We start from the raw sequence: 19,085 nt of genomic DNA, 5'->3' as shown, positions 1-19,085 counted from the left end.
TTAATTAAAGCACGTTTATCGTGGAAAATAGCTTGTTTATGCACTGATAAACATATCCACTAAACAATATTGACAGATGAAACATTTGATCACAAATGACTACGTTATAAACACTGGTATAACAAAAATGCCACAATAATCAGCTAATCACAGAAAGCCTGATTCGATATCAAACTCGTGCAAAAACTTCAGTAATTGAATCTTTATATGTCCTCAAGTGCACTTTGAACCTAAACAAAAGTATGCATCAATGAACAAATATTATGCTACACCCTTACAGGCATGGAAAAAGCCAAATAAAACTTGCCCGACATAGAATTTTGACCAAGTTCACTTTGGAGAAATGTTTTACCTAATTATCGGCCTGATACTTGCATAAGCTCTCGAAACCCATATATTCATGCCGTTCCATTTTCCCAATCATGTTTGAAATTCCAACTCCACCTGTTAAATAACAAAATGTTGAGGCTACTAGCAATGAAAATGTTGTTATGGTAATGGTATAGTCAGTGATATCTATAAAAGTGGCCAAACTACTACATCCCTACTCAAATGGGTCGTGTTCAGGTTAACTGGTGTCAGGGTAGGATTGGAAGTGTCAACTCCATTGTCTAATCAGCTCGGTTTTGGGTTGGGTAAAACCAAACAGCCAGCCCGAACCCACTTGCCAAGCCTACTTATGGAGATCAAGATACTTACCTAAACATATTGTACTAATGAATATAGTGAAGGCAAGGACGAAGATGATCAGTGACACCCGTCCTAGTCTCATAATCCGCTTTCTCACAACTTTTTGCCCAAAGAGAGTGGCAATTGCGGCCACAATAAATAAGTATAGTGCTGCAAAATACATCAAGATGGTTGTGGATGAATGTTCCACACACAAACCGACATTTCTTTGGAGCAAGGGGAACTCAGATAGATTAAATGAAAGGAGAATGCAGGTACCATAAGAAACTGGGAAACGCTTAAGAAGGTAATATTCTACTGCAGACATAGATGATGAAAACATCATTGCAAACATGGCCGTGGCACTTGAAACCTGCACAAGTTTATTATCCATCAAACTTTCAATATATCATATTTGCACAATGCTGAACCGGCAACTTTCAAACATATTTTGTGTTCTTGTTAGTTTTTATGCGTATCAAAATATATAAGAATCCAGAAACTAACCTGGGGAGGTATTCCAAGCTCCAAAAAGAGTGGCGCAATAATCATACCTCCACCTATACCAAGTAAGCCACCAATCATACCAGATAGGAATCCGAGAGCAACATAGAAAGCCAATTGTCCTGCACCAAGCTTGGTGACAGAAACTCCCTTGGATGATATTGTTCTAGTTCCCCTATATAGTCCAACTACCTCATACCCAGAAACCCCTAAAGAAATTGGAACCTACACAATTGGTACAAGTTCAATAGCCATTTGGTACTTTTTCAGGAATAGATATATAGAGGTTTCTAAATGGGCAGGTGTAGATCGGGTCCGTTGGGTAAGCAAGCCAAGTATGTAACTTTTGATGCAGGTTGGGTTAGGCTGACCCTAAAACCTTTTTGTTTAATACAACTAAGTTTGGTAACATTTTTAAGTGTTTCAAATATGGTTTACAGAATTTAAATTATTTCCATAATAAATGAGTTTTTCAATAACATAAGATGCATAGTTATGCATTTTGAAATTACCCTATGGGCAACTTTCAACCCATTTGACATGCTTCCTTTTAAGCTATTTCCTTTCTTTTACCTGTTTGACTCTTTAAAGCTAAAAAATAACCTGAAGTGACCCATTCATACACAAATGGGTCAAAACTGCCACGAAGAAATTTTTAAGTCACTAAGAACTTTTTGTCCATATATCCACAGTTGCATACTAAACTATATAAATTTATTTTATAATAATGTTAACTACCTTGAGTCCTTGAGTGCCTATTCAAGACAGGAGGATGGGAAAAGAATAATTTGACTTAGATTTCTCAAACCATTAAATCATTTTAAATGAACACTTGTTGGTAGTTTATGTTGTACGAAACGATGAAAATTTATATGATTATTAGAATATAAGTAGGTAATCGATAAATATCTTTGTTGAGTATGTAAATGGTATATATTAACACTGTCATATACATAAGCTAATGATATTTCCATATATGCTTAGGTTGAGAAACATACCTGTGATAAGTTCAGCACCCAGTACAAAATTGAACAAGCAGATGTATAATTCTGTTACCAATACATACAAATTGTAAGTTTGTCGAGAAGATAAAGCTATAACGAATTTGAGATATAATGGCAATCAATGTCTAGCTATTTTTTACCATCCCAATCTGCAGACCAAGGAATGCAACCCAAACAAAGACAAGAAGCCCAGTTTCTTTCCAGCAAATATTCGCGAGCAAAGTTACCTGAGACGATCATGTGTTAAACATATCAAAGGATCCATATAACTAGCCCCCCAAAAAATGTCTTTCTGCAGAGGTCTCACCTCGTGTTTCGATGATTGTATCGGTTCTTGTTCGACTATAATTCCATCGCTGGGACCACCAGGAAGAAGCTTGTATTCCACGTCAGCACCTTCTCCTGAAATGGTATCTATAAACATGGTGGAAATGTGTTAATCGGCAACAAGCAATTAGCTCAAGTCTTGTGAAGACAAATGAACCCACCATTGCTCTCCAAGCACTTAGCAGCCTCCTAAAAAAATGAAGGCAAAATCATCAAATTTTTGTGCCTCAAACAACGCATACTTCTGCTTAATGCACTACTAAATACCATAAAACAGCTATACAAATCAAACAGCACTTACCTTTTTAACGATTGTTTCTTTTCTCCATGTTTCAACACCTCTGCGGAAGGACCGGATTGATATGCCTGTATATGTACAATTTATATTGTAAAATTTAACATCTTTAGTAAAAACAATGAAGAAAGAACACAATATTACCTATAAAAAGAATAATTATCAGCAGAGTGACCATCCACTCAGCAAACATAACATTGAGAGTAACTCCAGTACTAACTCCAAGCATCAGCATTGGTTGAAGAAGCAGAGCCAAGTCATAGTCAATCATCGGCATATCAAGCGTTGGATGCCTTAATTTCATATTATGGTAAACAGTCGACACTGCTACACCCATTACCAAACCTGAAAAAAAAAACAAACAGAAGATTTCCCGTTTAAATCAAAACATAGAAACATAAAAATTAAAAAATCAATGCGGGCAGGATATCAGTTTTCACTTACATTTTGAAGTAGCAGTAGCAGATTTTGGATCAAACCCCATAATCAGAGAAAGCATTGGCACAAATATACCGCCGCCACCAACTCCACCTACGCTTCCAAATACTGCTCCACAACATGTGATGAAGGTACCGGTAACAATCTTCCATCCAAATTCCATTTCCTATAAATCACATCATACAGTTTTTCATCAAATTTCATACTGAAACTAATGGATCATTTGGGACATACATAAAAGAAAAAAAAAATTGATTCAACTAAAGCTGCTCTCTTTGTTCATATCTTGGGCATATTCCTATGATGGGGTGTACTATTAGGAGATGTTTTCGTACTTTAGAACACAATGCTCTACTTGTATGATAGAAAAAAGATTCAGATGCAACAGATGCATGTAAATGTATTGTTGTGAAGTTGTGATTAATTTTTCATTCTTAATTGCTAACAGTTGACTCTGTAAGTTTGTAGACGAAACAGTATATACATTCATGTGCAAATATGTCTACAGAACCATATTCTTGTATGTGATTATTTTCAAGAACCTTAAAACTTTGTGTTGATAACCATCTTCTACAAAATTCTGTGACGATGTACATAAATCATAATGGATATAAACTTACGGGCCAAACATGATGGTATTCTGATCCATCAGTTTGAAACAAATAGCTTGCCAACTTCACAATATATCCAACATTCGTTTCACTACCATCGCCATATCCTGCGACTGCTGTCACATTTTCCTTTGTCACACTTTTTTCTGCTGAAGCAAACATTGAAGCTAACACAATGCTCGTCAGTATCACCGCCGTCAATCTCACAATATTCTTCCATTTATAGCTTCCTGTTTTCATTATTTGATTCAACAACCTAAACTCCTTGATGCTTTGTATATTTCACAACACACAAAGTCGTGTACCCGGTTGATATGAGTCTTTTTGTGTGTGGGTGTTCACTATAGAAAGAAATTTGTGTTGGAATATAAATATTGTTGAGATGCAGTGTAGACAAACACAATTATATGCTTTTCATTCTAATGAAAAGGCAGTTTGGAATGTGCAAAAGTTCTGCAAGTGTGTTATGTTTATAGTAAACATAATTAATCAATCTATCTATCTCATGTATTCTTTGGTTTTAGACATGATTAAGGAACAAGTTGATGGAAGATTCCACAAATAAATAATAAAATTTAACTACTTGACTATAGATTTATATTTATATAACTAGCACGGTACCCGCGCTATGAGGCGGTGTTCATGGCGGCGACGGTGTTGGTGGGCGACGACTGTTGATGGTAGAGGCGGCGTCGAGTGATATAGATAATTGATGTAAAAGTAATTAATGTAAAGAGTTAATTGAGATACTTTAAAAGATTAAGGACTAATAGTGTAATATATCATTAAGGGTATTTTAGACATTTTCCCCCATGTAACTTTCAACATTGGGACTATTCTTTTTATAATATAGTATAGATTAATGTAAAAAGTTAATTGAGATACTTTAAAAGATTAAGGACTAAGAGTGTAATATATCATTAAGGGTATTTTAGACATTTTCCCCCATGTAACTTTCAACATGGGGCTATTCTTTTTATAATGGGGATAACTTGGATGATGTTAACATTATTTTGGTTGAATGATGTTGCTCTCACAAACCATTAAAATCATGGGGGGCTTTTTGACATGTGTAAAAATTGATTTAAGTGAGTTTGTGAGAGCAATATCATCCAACAAAGATGATGTTAACATCATAAATCATTTTCCCTTTTATAATAGGGGAAAGGTTAGGTAAAGCATGCAGTACCTATCTTAGGTAAAGCAGGGGGTGATTATGTAAAATTCAGGGGGAGTTTATGTAAAATTCAGGGGGTTATGTATGTTTATTAAATTCAAAGGTTTAATATGTAACTTTTTTTAATATGGCAGTACCTAAGCTTAGGTAAAGTCTGCAGTACGGATCATTTTCCCTTTATAATATAGTATAGATGAAATACTACATAATAAAAGACCAATACACTTTTTCATTTCTTTATTGAACTTTTTGTTACCCAATTAGGCATTAAAAAAACCTATTCAAACTGTTTATCAAGCCTTTATGGATAACTGATCGATCCACACATTATCAACTCCGCACCGGTCAGTCCCGTAGTGCATGAACATGAGATAATGTAAATCGCGTAGCTCTAGTCAAAATGAGATAAAAACCAGATAGCAAAATAAAAACTGGAACCTGCATAATGAATTCAAACTCAATAGCCACTACTTCTTGTTTTGAAGTTGATATAAGTACAGGTGGCAAAACGGGCAGATCAACCCGGTTGGGTAAACAAGTCAAAAAGAAATAACTTTTGGTAAAGATCGGGTTGGGCTGACCCAAAACACTTTTCGTTTAATGCAACTAAGTTTGTTAAGACTATTAAGTGTTAATGATTTAAAAATATATCATTACTCTTTAATGCATATTTTTGCTATAAAAAAGGTTGCTAAGAAGAAGATCTTGGTTAAGTTCATTTATACTGATGATCAAATTGCTTAAAAAATTTTGGATGAAAGTTTCGGGAACGGTTATGAAAATACCAAATTAGATCGCATAAATCAAAATTAAAACTAGACTTTTCTGGAATAAGTTGAACATAGAGCATGTGATTCCTATTAGCCTAAAAAATGTATAAGAAAAAGGCAACATATTTTGTTACTACTTAAGTATTTAAAAAAACTAGACTTTTTTATGGATAGAGAACATAGATGATAGATCATGTAACTATGTCATTACTTAGCCCATTGGTATATATGTAGACATGGCCCATGGCCTGCTAGATTATCTTGTAATTCTCTAAAAAAACAATTAAAAAACAACATTATCTTTAATTCTAACAAATTATATAAAAGTTTGAAAATAAAATTTATTAGAAGTTTTTTGTTTGAAAAAATTACCACTGGACGTCTATGAGGTTTATAAGTTTTGGAGTAGTCGTCCTTAAACAAATTTAAAATCAACAATCATCCAGTCGTTACAACTTATAAATATTCGGTGGGAAAAACTTCAAGAGTCGTCATATCTAAAGATCGAACTCACGACCCTTAATAAAACCGAAAATGCCTCTGACCAGTTGGGCTGACCATGATTTAACTATGCTCAACATAACTTAACACATATATGAATGACGCCGTTAGCACATTAATTTCATTTCTTTTGATCCTATCTTCTCCTTTTCCTTTTCACCTAATTTCCCTCTTCTTTCTTGTCATTGTCTCTTTCTCTTGAACCAAAAGACTTTCTCTTCCCATTCATTACTTCACGCCTTCCTCTACTCTTTATTAAACTTCAAAACACAAGTTATTTTCATATCTTTCAAAAACATACCAATGTTCTAAGCAATTCAAGATTTTACATTAAATGGTTTGGAATTTGCTGATTCGAAATAAAACTTTATATCGAAATCAAATTCAAGATGGAAATAATATAATATTATAGACGTTCTTTTTAACTTATCAACTAAGAGTATGAAATTTGAGACAAACCGCATGGACCATTTGTGTAAAAACATCTTTTTATAAGCTCTCCAACTATATAACATTCTAGTCGAACTTTATCAAGCTCGAGTGCAAAAACGCAACTCCAAATATTTATTGAGTTATTCGAGCTGATAAATGTTCACCTCGGACTTCTTATAGACCATTTCAAGCCATGAATAGTAGTGAAAGGTTTATGTGAAAATTTTTTTTGAAGAACCATGACAACCATTTATTATTAATAATACATACGAACAAATTAAGTTATTTGTTACGAGTAACTTATTTTTTTTTTTCCTTTTGCGATTTGGGATTTTGGGTATTTGATGACTAATGCCACTGCATTGGTGAGTTTTGAGAAGAATTTAACAGTTTTGAATTAAAAAAATTTTTTTGAATATAAACAACGTGATAAAATGGGAAATTCACAGATTCGGTGATCAAACCCTCCAATCTCGGAATTTTGTGTTTAAAACATGTGATATAAATGGGCTGTACTCCAATAATTCAGTACGGACTATCACCTTATCTTTACTATCAAACAAAAAACTTTAGACGTCGTATTCTCTGACCTTTTTATTATTTTAGGTCAATATAAGTACTCCGTATTGGTTAATATAACTTGGATTAATGGATTGAAATCAATGATTAAGATATAAAAATCAAATTTAAATCTTGACCTTTGATTTTAATTTAATGGTTAAGATCCTTCCAACTTTACCAATAAAGTTGATATAACTTTAGAGGGTTTTATAAAAAAAAAAAAAAAACTGAAAAAGGACAAACAAAATAGTGAGTAGCATTGCAAATAAAATAATGAAAATACATAGATATAAAGTTAAACAAGGAAATAAGTTTGCTATCATAATTCATATGTATGTGTTGTGTCACGTGTTCGGTACATGTTTCCTTGTGTCTAAATCTATCACACCATCCTGTAACACATCCTTTAAAATGTTCGATTTGTTCATCCCAAACACGCCAAAGTCTCAGCCTATTGTCGTTAAAACTCCAGCGTGTTGGCCCAGAATATGGAGGCCCGTTTGGCCGTTTCGTTTCGGGGTGACCGCAAGGAGAGACGAGGGCATGTTCGGTTTCGTGTATTTGTATATCAATGGATGATTTGACACCAACAAACTAAAATTTTAGTTTTCAGTGCAATTGATTACAGATGGTTTGAACCTTTAAGCATCGAGTGTTTGAGGTTAAACTTCATTCGAGATATCATTTCATTTCAAATCAATTTTGTTTTTTCATGAAACACAACAGTTAAAACGATCAATGAACAGAGATAATGAAGAACTTAAAGACAACAAAATGCATAACCTTAAATTGGATTCAACAAACATATGAAAGGACTATGATATAGTATCTCACTAAGTGTGACATTCATCGGTGTATTGACATCTGACACCCGGAAGCCAAATTCAAAGTGTCCAAAGGAGCGTGATTCCCGGAGACACTTGAATCTAAACCGGATTTTGCACAAATGAAATAATCTTGAACTAGTCGTTTTAGAAGCGTAGAAATAGCCCATTTACATCTTTCACAGCATGAGATACAAGTAAACCATATCATATAGTTTTCACCAATTTTGGATAAATGTTTTACCTAAATTTAGACCTCATACTTGCAAAGGCTCTCGAATCCCATGTATTCATTACGCTCAAATTTCCCGATCATGTTTGAAATTCCAACTCCACCTGCAAAATGACAATTTTCCTTGATTTGATCAACTTTTCCAAACATCTAGAAAAAACATTTAATGTAATGTTAAATTTGATCTTGATCCTAAAAAAAGAAAAATGGTACATGTAGTGTAGGCGTGGAAAAAAATATGTATATTTGAACTTACGGAAACCTAGATACTCACCTAATGATATTGCACTAACAAATATAGTGAAGGCAAGGATGAATATGATTAGTGACGCCCGCCCCAATACCATAATCAGCTTTCTCACAACATGTTGCCCAACAAAAGCAGCAATTGTCGCCACAAGTAGAAAGTAAGCAGCTGCAAAAATAACGAAAGAACTACAAGGTCAGGTTTGGTTCTACTTAAGTGGTAACGTGGGTCTCATGTCCATATCTCAATATCTAATCACAGCAAGTAAAAGGGACCCATGATGATTTTTTTCTTAAGAACCAACAAAATTTTGAAGACACCGACGCCTGGTAAGCTCAAACTTAGAGCTGACAACATGGACGGATTAAGTAAATGGTCAAAACGAGCAACATTTGGTACATGTAGAGATTAGTTGGGTCTGGAAACCCTTTCTCAAAACTTTGAGATACTTTATAGACAATAGGTGTATCAAACATGATTACAAAGAGTAAGTTACTTCAATGATAAACCAAAATTATGATGAAAATGATTCAGGAAGCCGTTTTGTACATTTTAAGCAACTTTTAACCCTTTCGACCCATTTACTTTGTAGCTTTTTATTTAATTATTTTGCCCATTTGAACCATTAGCCCAAACTGGGCCATTTGCCCATTTTCATGTAAATAGGTCAAACTGCCACCTCTACTAGATACTTAATTACTGGAACTTAATTACTGGACCAAAAGTGAACTTACCATAAGGAACAGGGAAACGCTTTAGTAAGTAGTATTCTACAACAGACATAGATGATGAGAACGTCATTGCAAATGTGGCTGTGGCACTTGAAACCTGCACAATGGTTGATCAAATAAACTTTGATATACCATTATCTTTTACATTGAGCTTTCATATAGTTATGCACATTGTTTCCTCTCATTTGTCAAAAAGAAAGACAAGGTAACCAGAAAAACTTGGCGGTAGTCGGAATACTCTCCTTTATTATTAAAATGTTTCTCGAGACTTATAGTGTAACAGAAGAAACTGAAACTGACCTGCGGAGGAACGCCAAGCTCCAGAAAGAGTGGACCCATAATAAAACCGCCACCTAAACCAAGTAAGCCTCCAACCATACCAGCTAGAACGCCACAGGAACAATACAAAACCAATTGTCCTATGCTAAGACTGGATGAATCTCCCTTTGATGATATAGTTCTAGTTCCCTTATACAAGTTAACTGCCTCATACCCAGATACCCCAAAAGAAATTGGAACCTACATGACAATTAGACATTGAATCAAATAAACATGATAATAGTTTTTCACAAGTTGGCATCATATGCAGATATGTTCGGGAATGTAAAGATACCTGAGCTAAGTTTAGCACCCAATACAATACAGAGCAAGTAGATGTATAATTCTGTCACAAACATATACAAATCATAAGTTCATAGAAAATGAGATGAGAATATAACAGGGGAAAAGATGCTGCTATCAGTTACCTTCCCAATCTGCAAAACAAGGAATGCAATCCATACAAAGACAAGAAGCCCAAGTTCTTTCCAACAAACATTCTCAAGAACACCCACCTGAGAGGTTCATATATTAAAAATATCAGAAACTATAGACATAGCCAACAACATCCTTTCAACAATGCTTTTACCTCTTCTTTCAATGCTCGTTCAGGTTTCGTTTGGGTTGCGCCGTTGCTGGGACCACCAGGTAGAATCTTGTATTCTGCCTCCGTACCATCTGTAGTTCATATAAATATAGTGGAAGTTGGCCTCAACAAAAACTAGTCATGTAATCAAAGGAAAACCAAATGAACATACCACTGGTCTGCAAGCGCTTAGCAGCCTCCTGAATTTAAAAAAAGAATCATGTTCAGAATAAAAGAAATGGATATTATATTGCAATCTCACAGGGAACTAAGGTTCCCCCGTAAAACTGTAAATTAAACTATTTGTTACCTTTTTCATGATTGTTTCTTTTTTCCATGTGTCAACACCTCTGCAAAAGGCCTTGGTTGAGGTGCCTGAAGATTTAACATTTATAAATTAAAGGTCATGTCGTCAAACATTTAACGAACATACACAACTTTGCAGAATAACAATACCTATGAAAAGAATGATTAGCAGAACCGTGACCATCCAGTCAGCAAAAATCACATTAAACGCAACTCCAATACTAATTCCAAGCATCAGCATTGGTTGGATAAGCAATGCCAAATCATAGTCAATTATGGGCATATCAAGAGTTGGATGCCTTAGTTTGAGATTATAATATACGGTTGAGGCTGCAGCACCCATAATCATACCTGTAACAGAAACAACTCTGTAAAACAAAACACGTAAATTTAAACATTATATGAATAAAGTTATATATGTAGGATACGATTTTTCACACATTTTGAAATAGCAGTAGAAGATTTTGCATCAAAACCGATTATCAGAGAAAGCATTGGCACAAATATACCACCACCACCAACTCCACCTACACTCCCAAATGCTGCTCCACAAAATCCAATGAAAGTGCCAAGAACAATTTTCCACCCGAATTCCATTTCCTGTTAACCACATAATTCACTTTTTTGTTACCTTTAGGAATTGTATTAAAAGGATTGATTTTCTAAATACAACATACAGACAGATGCAACTTATTACCATTGCAAACAGTTGACTGCATGAGTGCATTCATATTAAATAAACGTCTTTGTCACTCTGAAATAAGCTTTAAATACCATTCAATCATGAATGAAGGGAAAACGATACAAAGTTCGGTATGAATGCTATAATTATCTAATTTTCATGATCACAAATCACAAAGGGACCACTATATAATCGCCATTTTAATCAGGTACAGAGCATGTTACAGCATTGTGATAATGTGGTTTAAATACCACTTAAAAAAATAGGTTAGAATCACTTTTTAAGAATCTTAAACCTTTATATTGATTAGCTAGTAGTATCAAAGTTTTGCAGGACAAGAAGTTGCATTTTTTAAAAGGTAACAAAATCAGCTTTAACAACCACTCAATCTTAAACCTAGATGTATATCTTTATCTTTACTTTAATAAAAGAAATATGAACTTTTTATACACACACTTGACTGAAATCTTATAAAACTCATATTGATCACTCAAGTAGTGAATGTTGCCAAATCAGAATAATAATCACAATTAATTTCAGCAACTAGTTGATATACATAATGACAAGTAGCACATGTGCTAAAATTATATTTGGTAAATTTTATACCTACAAAATATAAATTAGTCTTTTAATTCATACATCATATTTTCTACCAACCTTAAATTTAATTCATATTAGTATTAAAACTATATCTAATACAATCTACAAAATTAGTAGCACTCTTTAAATCACAATAACAATGCAACTATTTTACTTACTATAAAATCACAATAACATATATAGATTTTGCTAACTATGGATATATCATAATAAAGTATATTTATATTGTATGTATAAATGTAAATGAATATAGATAAAAAAAATATATATATATATATATATACTTACAGGCCAAACATGATGATACCCAGATCCATCTGTTTGAAACAAATAATTCACAAACTGTCCTAATTTCCAATCATCTCTTGCCAAGTCATCAATCTTTTTTTCTTCTGCTGCTGCTGCTGCAGATACAAACATTGAAGATAATAACACAAAATTCATCAACCCCATCATCACATATCTCAATATTTTCCATTTTTTGGCGCCAATTTCCGTCATTTGGATACAATTTTTTTTAACAACCCCACAAAAAATTATATATAAAGATATAAACTTTTTGTGAAATTACAACATGGGTTTGTCTCCAAAATGGGTAAATTAAAAGTTTGGCAGCCAATTTGTATATATATTTGTATTTATAGATTGGAAAAAGATTTTTTTTTTTTTTCTTTGAAGCAAGAAATTGAAAGAATTGATTTTGTGTGTGTGTGTGTGTGTTTTTGAGTGGATGTGGGAGAATTGGGAAATGTGAGTTGGTATTTAAATGTTGTTTCAGAAGCTAAAGATGATGATGATGATGATGATGATGATGATGATGATGATGATGGTATGTGGCCTGGCCCTCACATTTGGCAATAAGGTAGTGAAGTGTAAATGTTGGAATTACAAGGGGTGGAAAGTGTAAAACTGTCATAAATATTTATGTTGTTTTTTCAATCCGTCACAGAGACAATGCTTTGATGGGATTAATTATATTAGGTATGAATGAATATATGATAAGTGGGAAACGTGATGAGATCAGTTGATCAGATTGTGAGAATTTTTGTGTTGTGATTCGTTTAAATGTTTAATTATGAGTTTTAGATTCATAACAATTTATGAAAATAGGTGTATTTGTAATTAGTAAGTTTTTTCAGCGGACCCGATTAAAACAACGTTGCTTGACTTCCCGCAGTCGTGATACAAAATTTCAAGCGAAATTCGCATTTAAACAAAATACACACAAGGAAAAGTTATAATTCAAATAATCAAATTGGGTTATATTTTTATTTGTTTTTTAAAAATAAAAACCTGTTTCAATATTTTTAAAATGAAAATTTAAAAATATTTTCTACAACTAAATAGGCATGTTTTTCGTATTTCATTCTCCTCGATTTATTCTAGCTTTATAAAATAGAAAATGAAAATAGCATACTCAAATTTTAAATGCATTTCATAATTTTTATTTGTTTTCATATATAAAAAACTCCTACCATTTTTCAATAAAATGAAAATGAAATATTAGAAAACCTTTTATATAACTACTAGCCTGGTGCATGCGCGTTGCAGCGGAAGCCGTTAAAAAGCAGTTGTTAAATGTGGCGGTTCGTGGATATGACCAATTACGGCGGCGACGGCTCCGTTATATATTTTTTAGAATGTTTGTGAATATGTGTTTCTATGATGTGTGAGTTTTTTGTTTGAGTTGAAGGGTAATTTTAAAACTTCATGAATAAGGTGAGGGTATTTTGGAGAAAAAGATATACTTAATGTCTTAATGTTATTCTCTTTATAAGAGGCATAGAAATGTGGTCTAAGGTATTCAAATTAAGATTGAAATTTTGAACTATTAACATAAATCCATTTTCATTCACTGTCTGCATCACACAACCTATAAGTTTAACTACATTTTACATACTTTCACATCAATTCTAAAAGGTTATGTTCCGTTAAATACATTTTTTATGACGTTTAGATCATGATGACATATTCTACCAACTCCCAAGGCGTCTCATGCCAAATTTGTATTTATTGTGTCACACACCACTACTTCCGTATAATTTTTTCAGTTTCTCCGATCCATATTAATTGAAAAATGTTTTCAGTGTTAAACCTTTTTGACCATTTATGATTTGATATAGCGATTCACTTCATGGTTAAATTGTTGTTTATATTCAGACTTGAGGTTTACTTTGAACAAATTTATTTAGACATTAATGGAAATTTGGAAAACTATTTAAAAAAAATAAATTAAAGGAATATTTATAAAACAATTTGTTATCATAAAATTGTAATTTTAAAGTTAACATTAAAATATCCTTGTAGTTAGAACAAGAAATTAATTTCATGTTCAAACCTATTAGGAAAACCTCTTGGCACGGCTAGAGAACATGATCATAAGGGTGGATCGAGGGAGTATAAAAATCTTACTCAATTTTACTCAATTCATTTTTCAATTAAAACTCTTTAACTCACAACTACGCAATTTTACTCAATTCTTACCAAAATCACTGGCAATATATACCCAATTCTTACCTAATTTCTTTTTTTTTTCATTTAATTTTACTACATATAATTAAAACCATGTAAACACAAAACATAATTTCATTAAACTTAAAACCATAATGCATAATATGGAAAATGATTAATACGACTAAAAACACTTAAATAAAACTACATAATTAAAAAACTTAAACTAACACTCGAAATAATCCGAGTCAACAATGTTGTTACTGTTATTGCGGTGAATGTAGCGGTAGGGCTCAGGAGACCCGGTGGTTGCGCCTGGATGAGGAGAAACGTACTCCTCCCCCGGGTCAGAGTAGTAAGGTACATCCTGACCACCACCCACATTGGCTTGCGAGAATACCCCGTGGTCTAGCGTCGCAGTCAATGTTGAAGAAGCGGCGTTTAGCTGAAAAATTAGTTGATTTAGCCAGTCGATCTTCTGTCGAAGATATACAAGATGCTCACTCTCCGCGGTGTTACGTGCATAACCCGGGGCAGTAAGTCGGCTGATTACGGCTTCGTAAGCCGCTTTGTTCTCAAAAATGCCCTGAATGACATTATTCACATCTGAGAGGTGTTTGGAGTCGTAATTTAGGTGTGTTTGGATAACCATTTTACAATCACGAAGGTCCATTGTAGTGATTTTGGTTGAAAGTAAGTTGTGGAGTAAATAGAAATTGGGTGAAAATGAAAGTTGTTGTGTAAAAAATGGAAAAATAATTGGGTTTTTATGGGTGAAAAGGTAGAAAAGTGGGTTAAAAAAATGTTTTTTTTTTATAAAAAAAAAAGTCAGATGTAGCCGTTTGGGCGTGGGACCCACCATCCCCAACATTTGAAATTTGAAGCCCACGATCGGTTAATGTACTCGATTCTATACCCGATTTGATCATAGCCGAGCTTTACCCGACCACCCTCCATGGTGTAGCCGATCGAGCACGGCAATCCCGAGCCTAGCCCGATAGGTACTACCTCCAGCCTAAAGACGCTTTAGTTAATCTGAAAAATTGTCTTAACGTGAAAAGGAAAAAAGTTCCCTACTCATTTACACACATATACAATTAAATATACGATTGAAATGTAATCATACTTATATACGAGTAATAAATAGTTATTAAACATATAATTGGTCGATTTACATTTGCATGACACCATTTAAATTATATCTATATTTCAAGATCGAACGCGTGATAGATAAGGGTGGCAAAAATCAAAAGAAGCTAACGGGGATATACAAATTCCCATACAATTGAGACATTGATGTGAGAAAAGAATTGACCTCTAGAATAATTTTTTATTGTTACTTTTGAGATATAGAGCACGTGATAAGTGTTTGAGGGGGCATGGGCTAGCCCTACAATAATTAAAGTTCATATGAATATAGCTAAACTAAATGTTGGACATAGACGGAGACTTTCGAGTGAACATGTTAGCAAAGTTGTGGCGAGATGGTAGTTGAAGAATATGTATATGGTCGATCAATATATATAGCAATCTGATCCAATCAAATCTCAAAATCCTTGGTACGTTGATGACTTGATGTTGCACCGGATTTGCAGACATTAATAATATAGCGTTAATAATACTCCCCCGTCCCAATTTAAATGTCACATTGACTAACTTTACCGTAAATAACTTTGTTTGTATAATATAGTAGTTGATAAAACTAATATGAACGAAAAGTACATTAAAAACTCAATCCATCCATATATTTTATATCAAGTGTTACATGACACAAACAAAATTATTTACGGTCAAAGTTAGTCAACATGACATTTAAATTGGGACGGAGGGAGTATCACACAGTAACTCAAAACAGCGATGTATAAAGAAGCTGTATAATGTATTTCAGAGTTTAGGTATAGTATATGCATGTAAAGCAAGAACAATAAAAGTAGCAGCGGTCCCAAATTTAAGAAATTGAGGATATACATTTTCTTTTTGATGAAAAAAAGGGATTTTTATATATATTTCTTCAAACAAATCTTTGTTACAAATCATTATTTGTGGTAATAATCTTATAAAAAAAAATCAGAGATGAGCTCCGATCTCAATATCTCTTGTAATATACTTTTTCCTGACCAAGAGGAAATTAGCTTAGTAGTAAGACAAAAACTTGATGATCTTAAAGGTCTCAGGTTTGATCCCCGCCGGGTACAAAAAATAATTCTTTTAAGGTACATGTTACCAATTAAGCCTAGACCCATATGTAAAGTTTAAATACGCGGGTTTGATCCTTTAGGGTGTCCAGATCATGTGGGGATTAAGATGGAAGTATTTTACCGGCATCATATGGCTCATACGGGAGTGGGTCGATGGGTATCCAATTGTGGTATCGGGGCTAGGGTTCCCCCCATTACCCTTTTTTTATACCTTTTCCTAGTAAAAAATTAAAAAAAATTTCATTTACTTTTTTCATATTTTAGTTAACACTAAAACAAAAATGTCGTTTGTTAACATTTATTAGAAGGGTAAATGGGTGACAATCTTCTATTTTATATATCATTTTGATACCCATAACGGATACCGCATAGAATTCAAGTCCGATGAAGCACCATTCTCACACATGAAACATAAGATATATTTCTCCATTTGCCTTTGATAAGGTTTAAACTTGTGACTTTGTAGTCTTTATCTTATAGACCCATGTAATTACATGATGGCGGTACATATAATCAATTGTCACTACAATAAATTAATCATTTCTACACACTTTATTCTATACACTTTTGAAAAGTGTGTAAAATATTGTTAAATACTTTGCACTTAAAAATGTGTACAAAATAGTTTACATTAAAAAGTGTGAAGAAAGCTACAAGTTTCACATTTAAAAGTGTAAAGAAAAATGTTCACACTAATAAGTATGTACAAATTTTATACTTTACACACTTATAAGTGTGGAGATCATTTCTTTGCGAGTGATTTCTGAGCACTTGCATAGAGATAACCCGCGAAGAAATGATTTTTCAGTGCGTAGAAATCACCTGTGAAGAAAATAATTTATACATTTAAAAGCGCGTACAAATCTAGTATTGTACACACTTATTTTAGTGTGTAAATATTTTTCTTCACACTTTTAATTGTGAAATTTGTAACTTTTTTAACACTTTTTATTGTAGACTATTTGTATACATTTATAAATGCGAACAACTTAACAAAATTTTATGCATTTTTAAAGAGTGTGTAGAAAAAGTGCATACAAACGACAAAATTGTTGTAGTGTGTCATCTTCACACCTCTAATGAAATGTGAAAAAATTGCCGTTGAGAAAAATATGTAAAGATGAATATGAAAACTATACTTCATCCAAACTACATCATATTCTTTATAATTAACTCTACTTTTCATATATATCACTTCTTTTTGAAAAGTTGAAAAATAGCTGATAAAACATCTTCATTTTCAACCTTATGCGGTGTTTTGGGGCTTTGGGCCAGTGGGCAATGTACGACACATTAACAAATAAATGCTTGATTTAAGTGGATACATATACATACAAAATGCTAAAAAACAAAAATAGGTCCTACGAGTAATAACAGGGCCACAAGATACATGAATGTGTTTGTTTCATACTTACGTACGTATCATGTGTGTATATCGATCTGTGCCTGTCTGTGATTATCTTAAAAATCTCATTCTTATTGATTAAAATTGAAAAATATCAATCTTTTTAAAAGGATAGTCTAAAAATCCTCCTAAACTATTAGATCGTGACACGTGAAGTCCATTAATTCTTTTTCCTAATCTTACCCTCTGATTTTTACACGTGTCTTCAATTAATAATTAAAAGAATTTTAGGCTATTATTTTAGAAGGATTAATCATTTCCCATTCGCATGTCCTTTGTCCCTTTGTTATTGTTCTTGTTGGCGTAGTAGTGTGAACGTTTGTACACTTTATTATCTAGAATGGTGCGTCGTCATTTGAAAAACAATAAAATTTTATGTAAACTAACAATAATGATAATGATTATATATGTTAAAAACCTATATGAATTTACAAGTTTTTTATGCATGAAATGTATAAATTGTTGAAAAAAAAAATATATATATTTTTTTTATCGATTTTCATTATAACCCCTTAAAGTTTTTATTTTTTAACTTTGACCCAAATCTATGTTTTCATGACATTAAACTTTCAAGTTCTCATGGTTTTTCTCAAATAACTTTCACGCACTTATAGTTTTACTTTTAAACATTGGTTTTGGTTTTTTTTTCTTCCGCCTTTTTATGTATATAACTTTTTTAGTTTATAATAGCTAGTAATATCCTGTCATTCAAATAATAATAATAATAATAATACCTAATAAATCAAATGGCTTTTTTTAAATAACTTTCAGTTTTTATTTTTTTTTTAAAAAAACTCTTTTCTTTATTTAATAATTAAAGATCTCTACCTAATATACCTATAATACCCTCAATGAAATAATTTATATTGTAGATCTCTCAACCTTAAAATAACTACACTAGCACCTCTAACATCAATTACCATTACATTCACCACCATCGCCGCCTCCACCACTGTCACCGCCACCACTGCCGCCACGCTACCACCTATCGCCACCATCTCCGCCACTTGTTGACGTCACTACTACCCCTATCGCCGTTACATTACGCGGACATAAGTCTAGTAATAATTAATAACAATAATTTGGGTTTTATATTTGAATTAACTTCTACCCTGAGCACACGCAATGGAACCGTAGACAGTCAAGTAAATCCAATCCACGAAATAATTTGATCTATGGACAACACCATTGTGGTAAAGGTCGTAATTCCAGAGTG

General features: G+C 33.0%; 2 protein-coding genes across 2 annotated transcripts; both read right to left on the bottom strand.

Moving 5' to 3' along the window:
* Positions 1–352: 352 nt before the first annotated feature.
* On the bottom strand, positions 353–4,088 carry LOC122583701 (sulfite exporter TauE/SafE family protein 3-like). Its single transcript, XM_043756078.1, has 12 exons — positions 3,858–4,088; positions 3,244–3,403; positions 2,944–3,144; positions 2,806–2,870; positions 2,666–2,693; positions 2,485–2,576; positions 2,318–2,404; positions 2,172–2,222; positions 1,177–1,398; positions 949–1,042; positions 700–840; positions 353–444 (listed from the first exon to the last, which is right to left on the bottom strand). The coding sequence occupies exons 1-12, from the start codon at positions 4,086–4,088 to the stop codon at positions 353–355; spliced, it is 1,464 nt and encodes a 487-aa protein (XP_043612013.1).
* Positions 4,089–8,041: 3,953 nt separating this feature from the next.
* On the bottom strand, positions 8,042–12,477 carry LOC122581192 (sulfite exporter TauE/SafE family protein 3-like). Its single transcript, XM_043753361.1, has 12 exons — positions 12,104–12,477; positions 10,974–11,133; positions 10,684–10,884; positions 10,538–10,602; positions 10,400–10,427; positions 10,231–10,319; positions 10,070–10,156; positions 9,937–9,987; positions 9,624–9,842; positions 9,327–9,420; positions 8,620–8,760; positions 8,042–8,449 (listed from the first exon to the last, which is right to left on the bottom strand). Exons 1-12 carry the CDS (start codon positions 12,314–12,316, stop codon positions 8,364–8,366), a joined length of 1,434 nt encoding a protein of 477 aa, XP_043609296.1. The 5' UTR covers positions 12,317–12,477; the 3' UTR covers positions 8,042–8,363.
* Positions 12,478–19,085: the final 6,608 nt, after the last annotated feature.

The sequence above is a fragment of the Erigeron canadensis genome, chromosome 9, assembly GCF_010389155.1.
Source record: "Erigeron canadensis isolate Cc75 chromosome 9, C_canadensis_v1, whole genome shotgun sequence".
Lineage (NCBI taxonomy): Eukaryota > Viridiplantae > Streptophyta > Magnoliopsida > Asterales > Asteraceae > Erigeron > Erigeron canadensis.
This window is presented reverse-complemented; position numbering and strand designations above follow the sequence as displayed.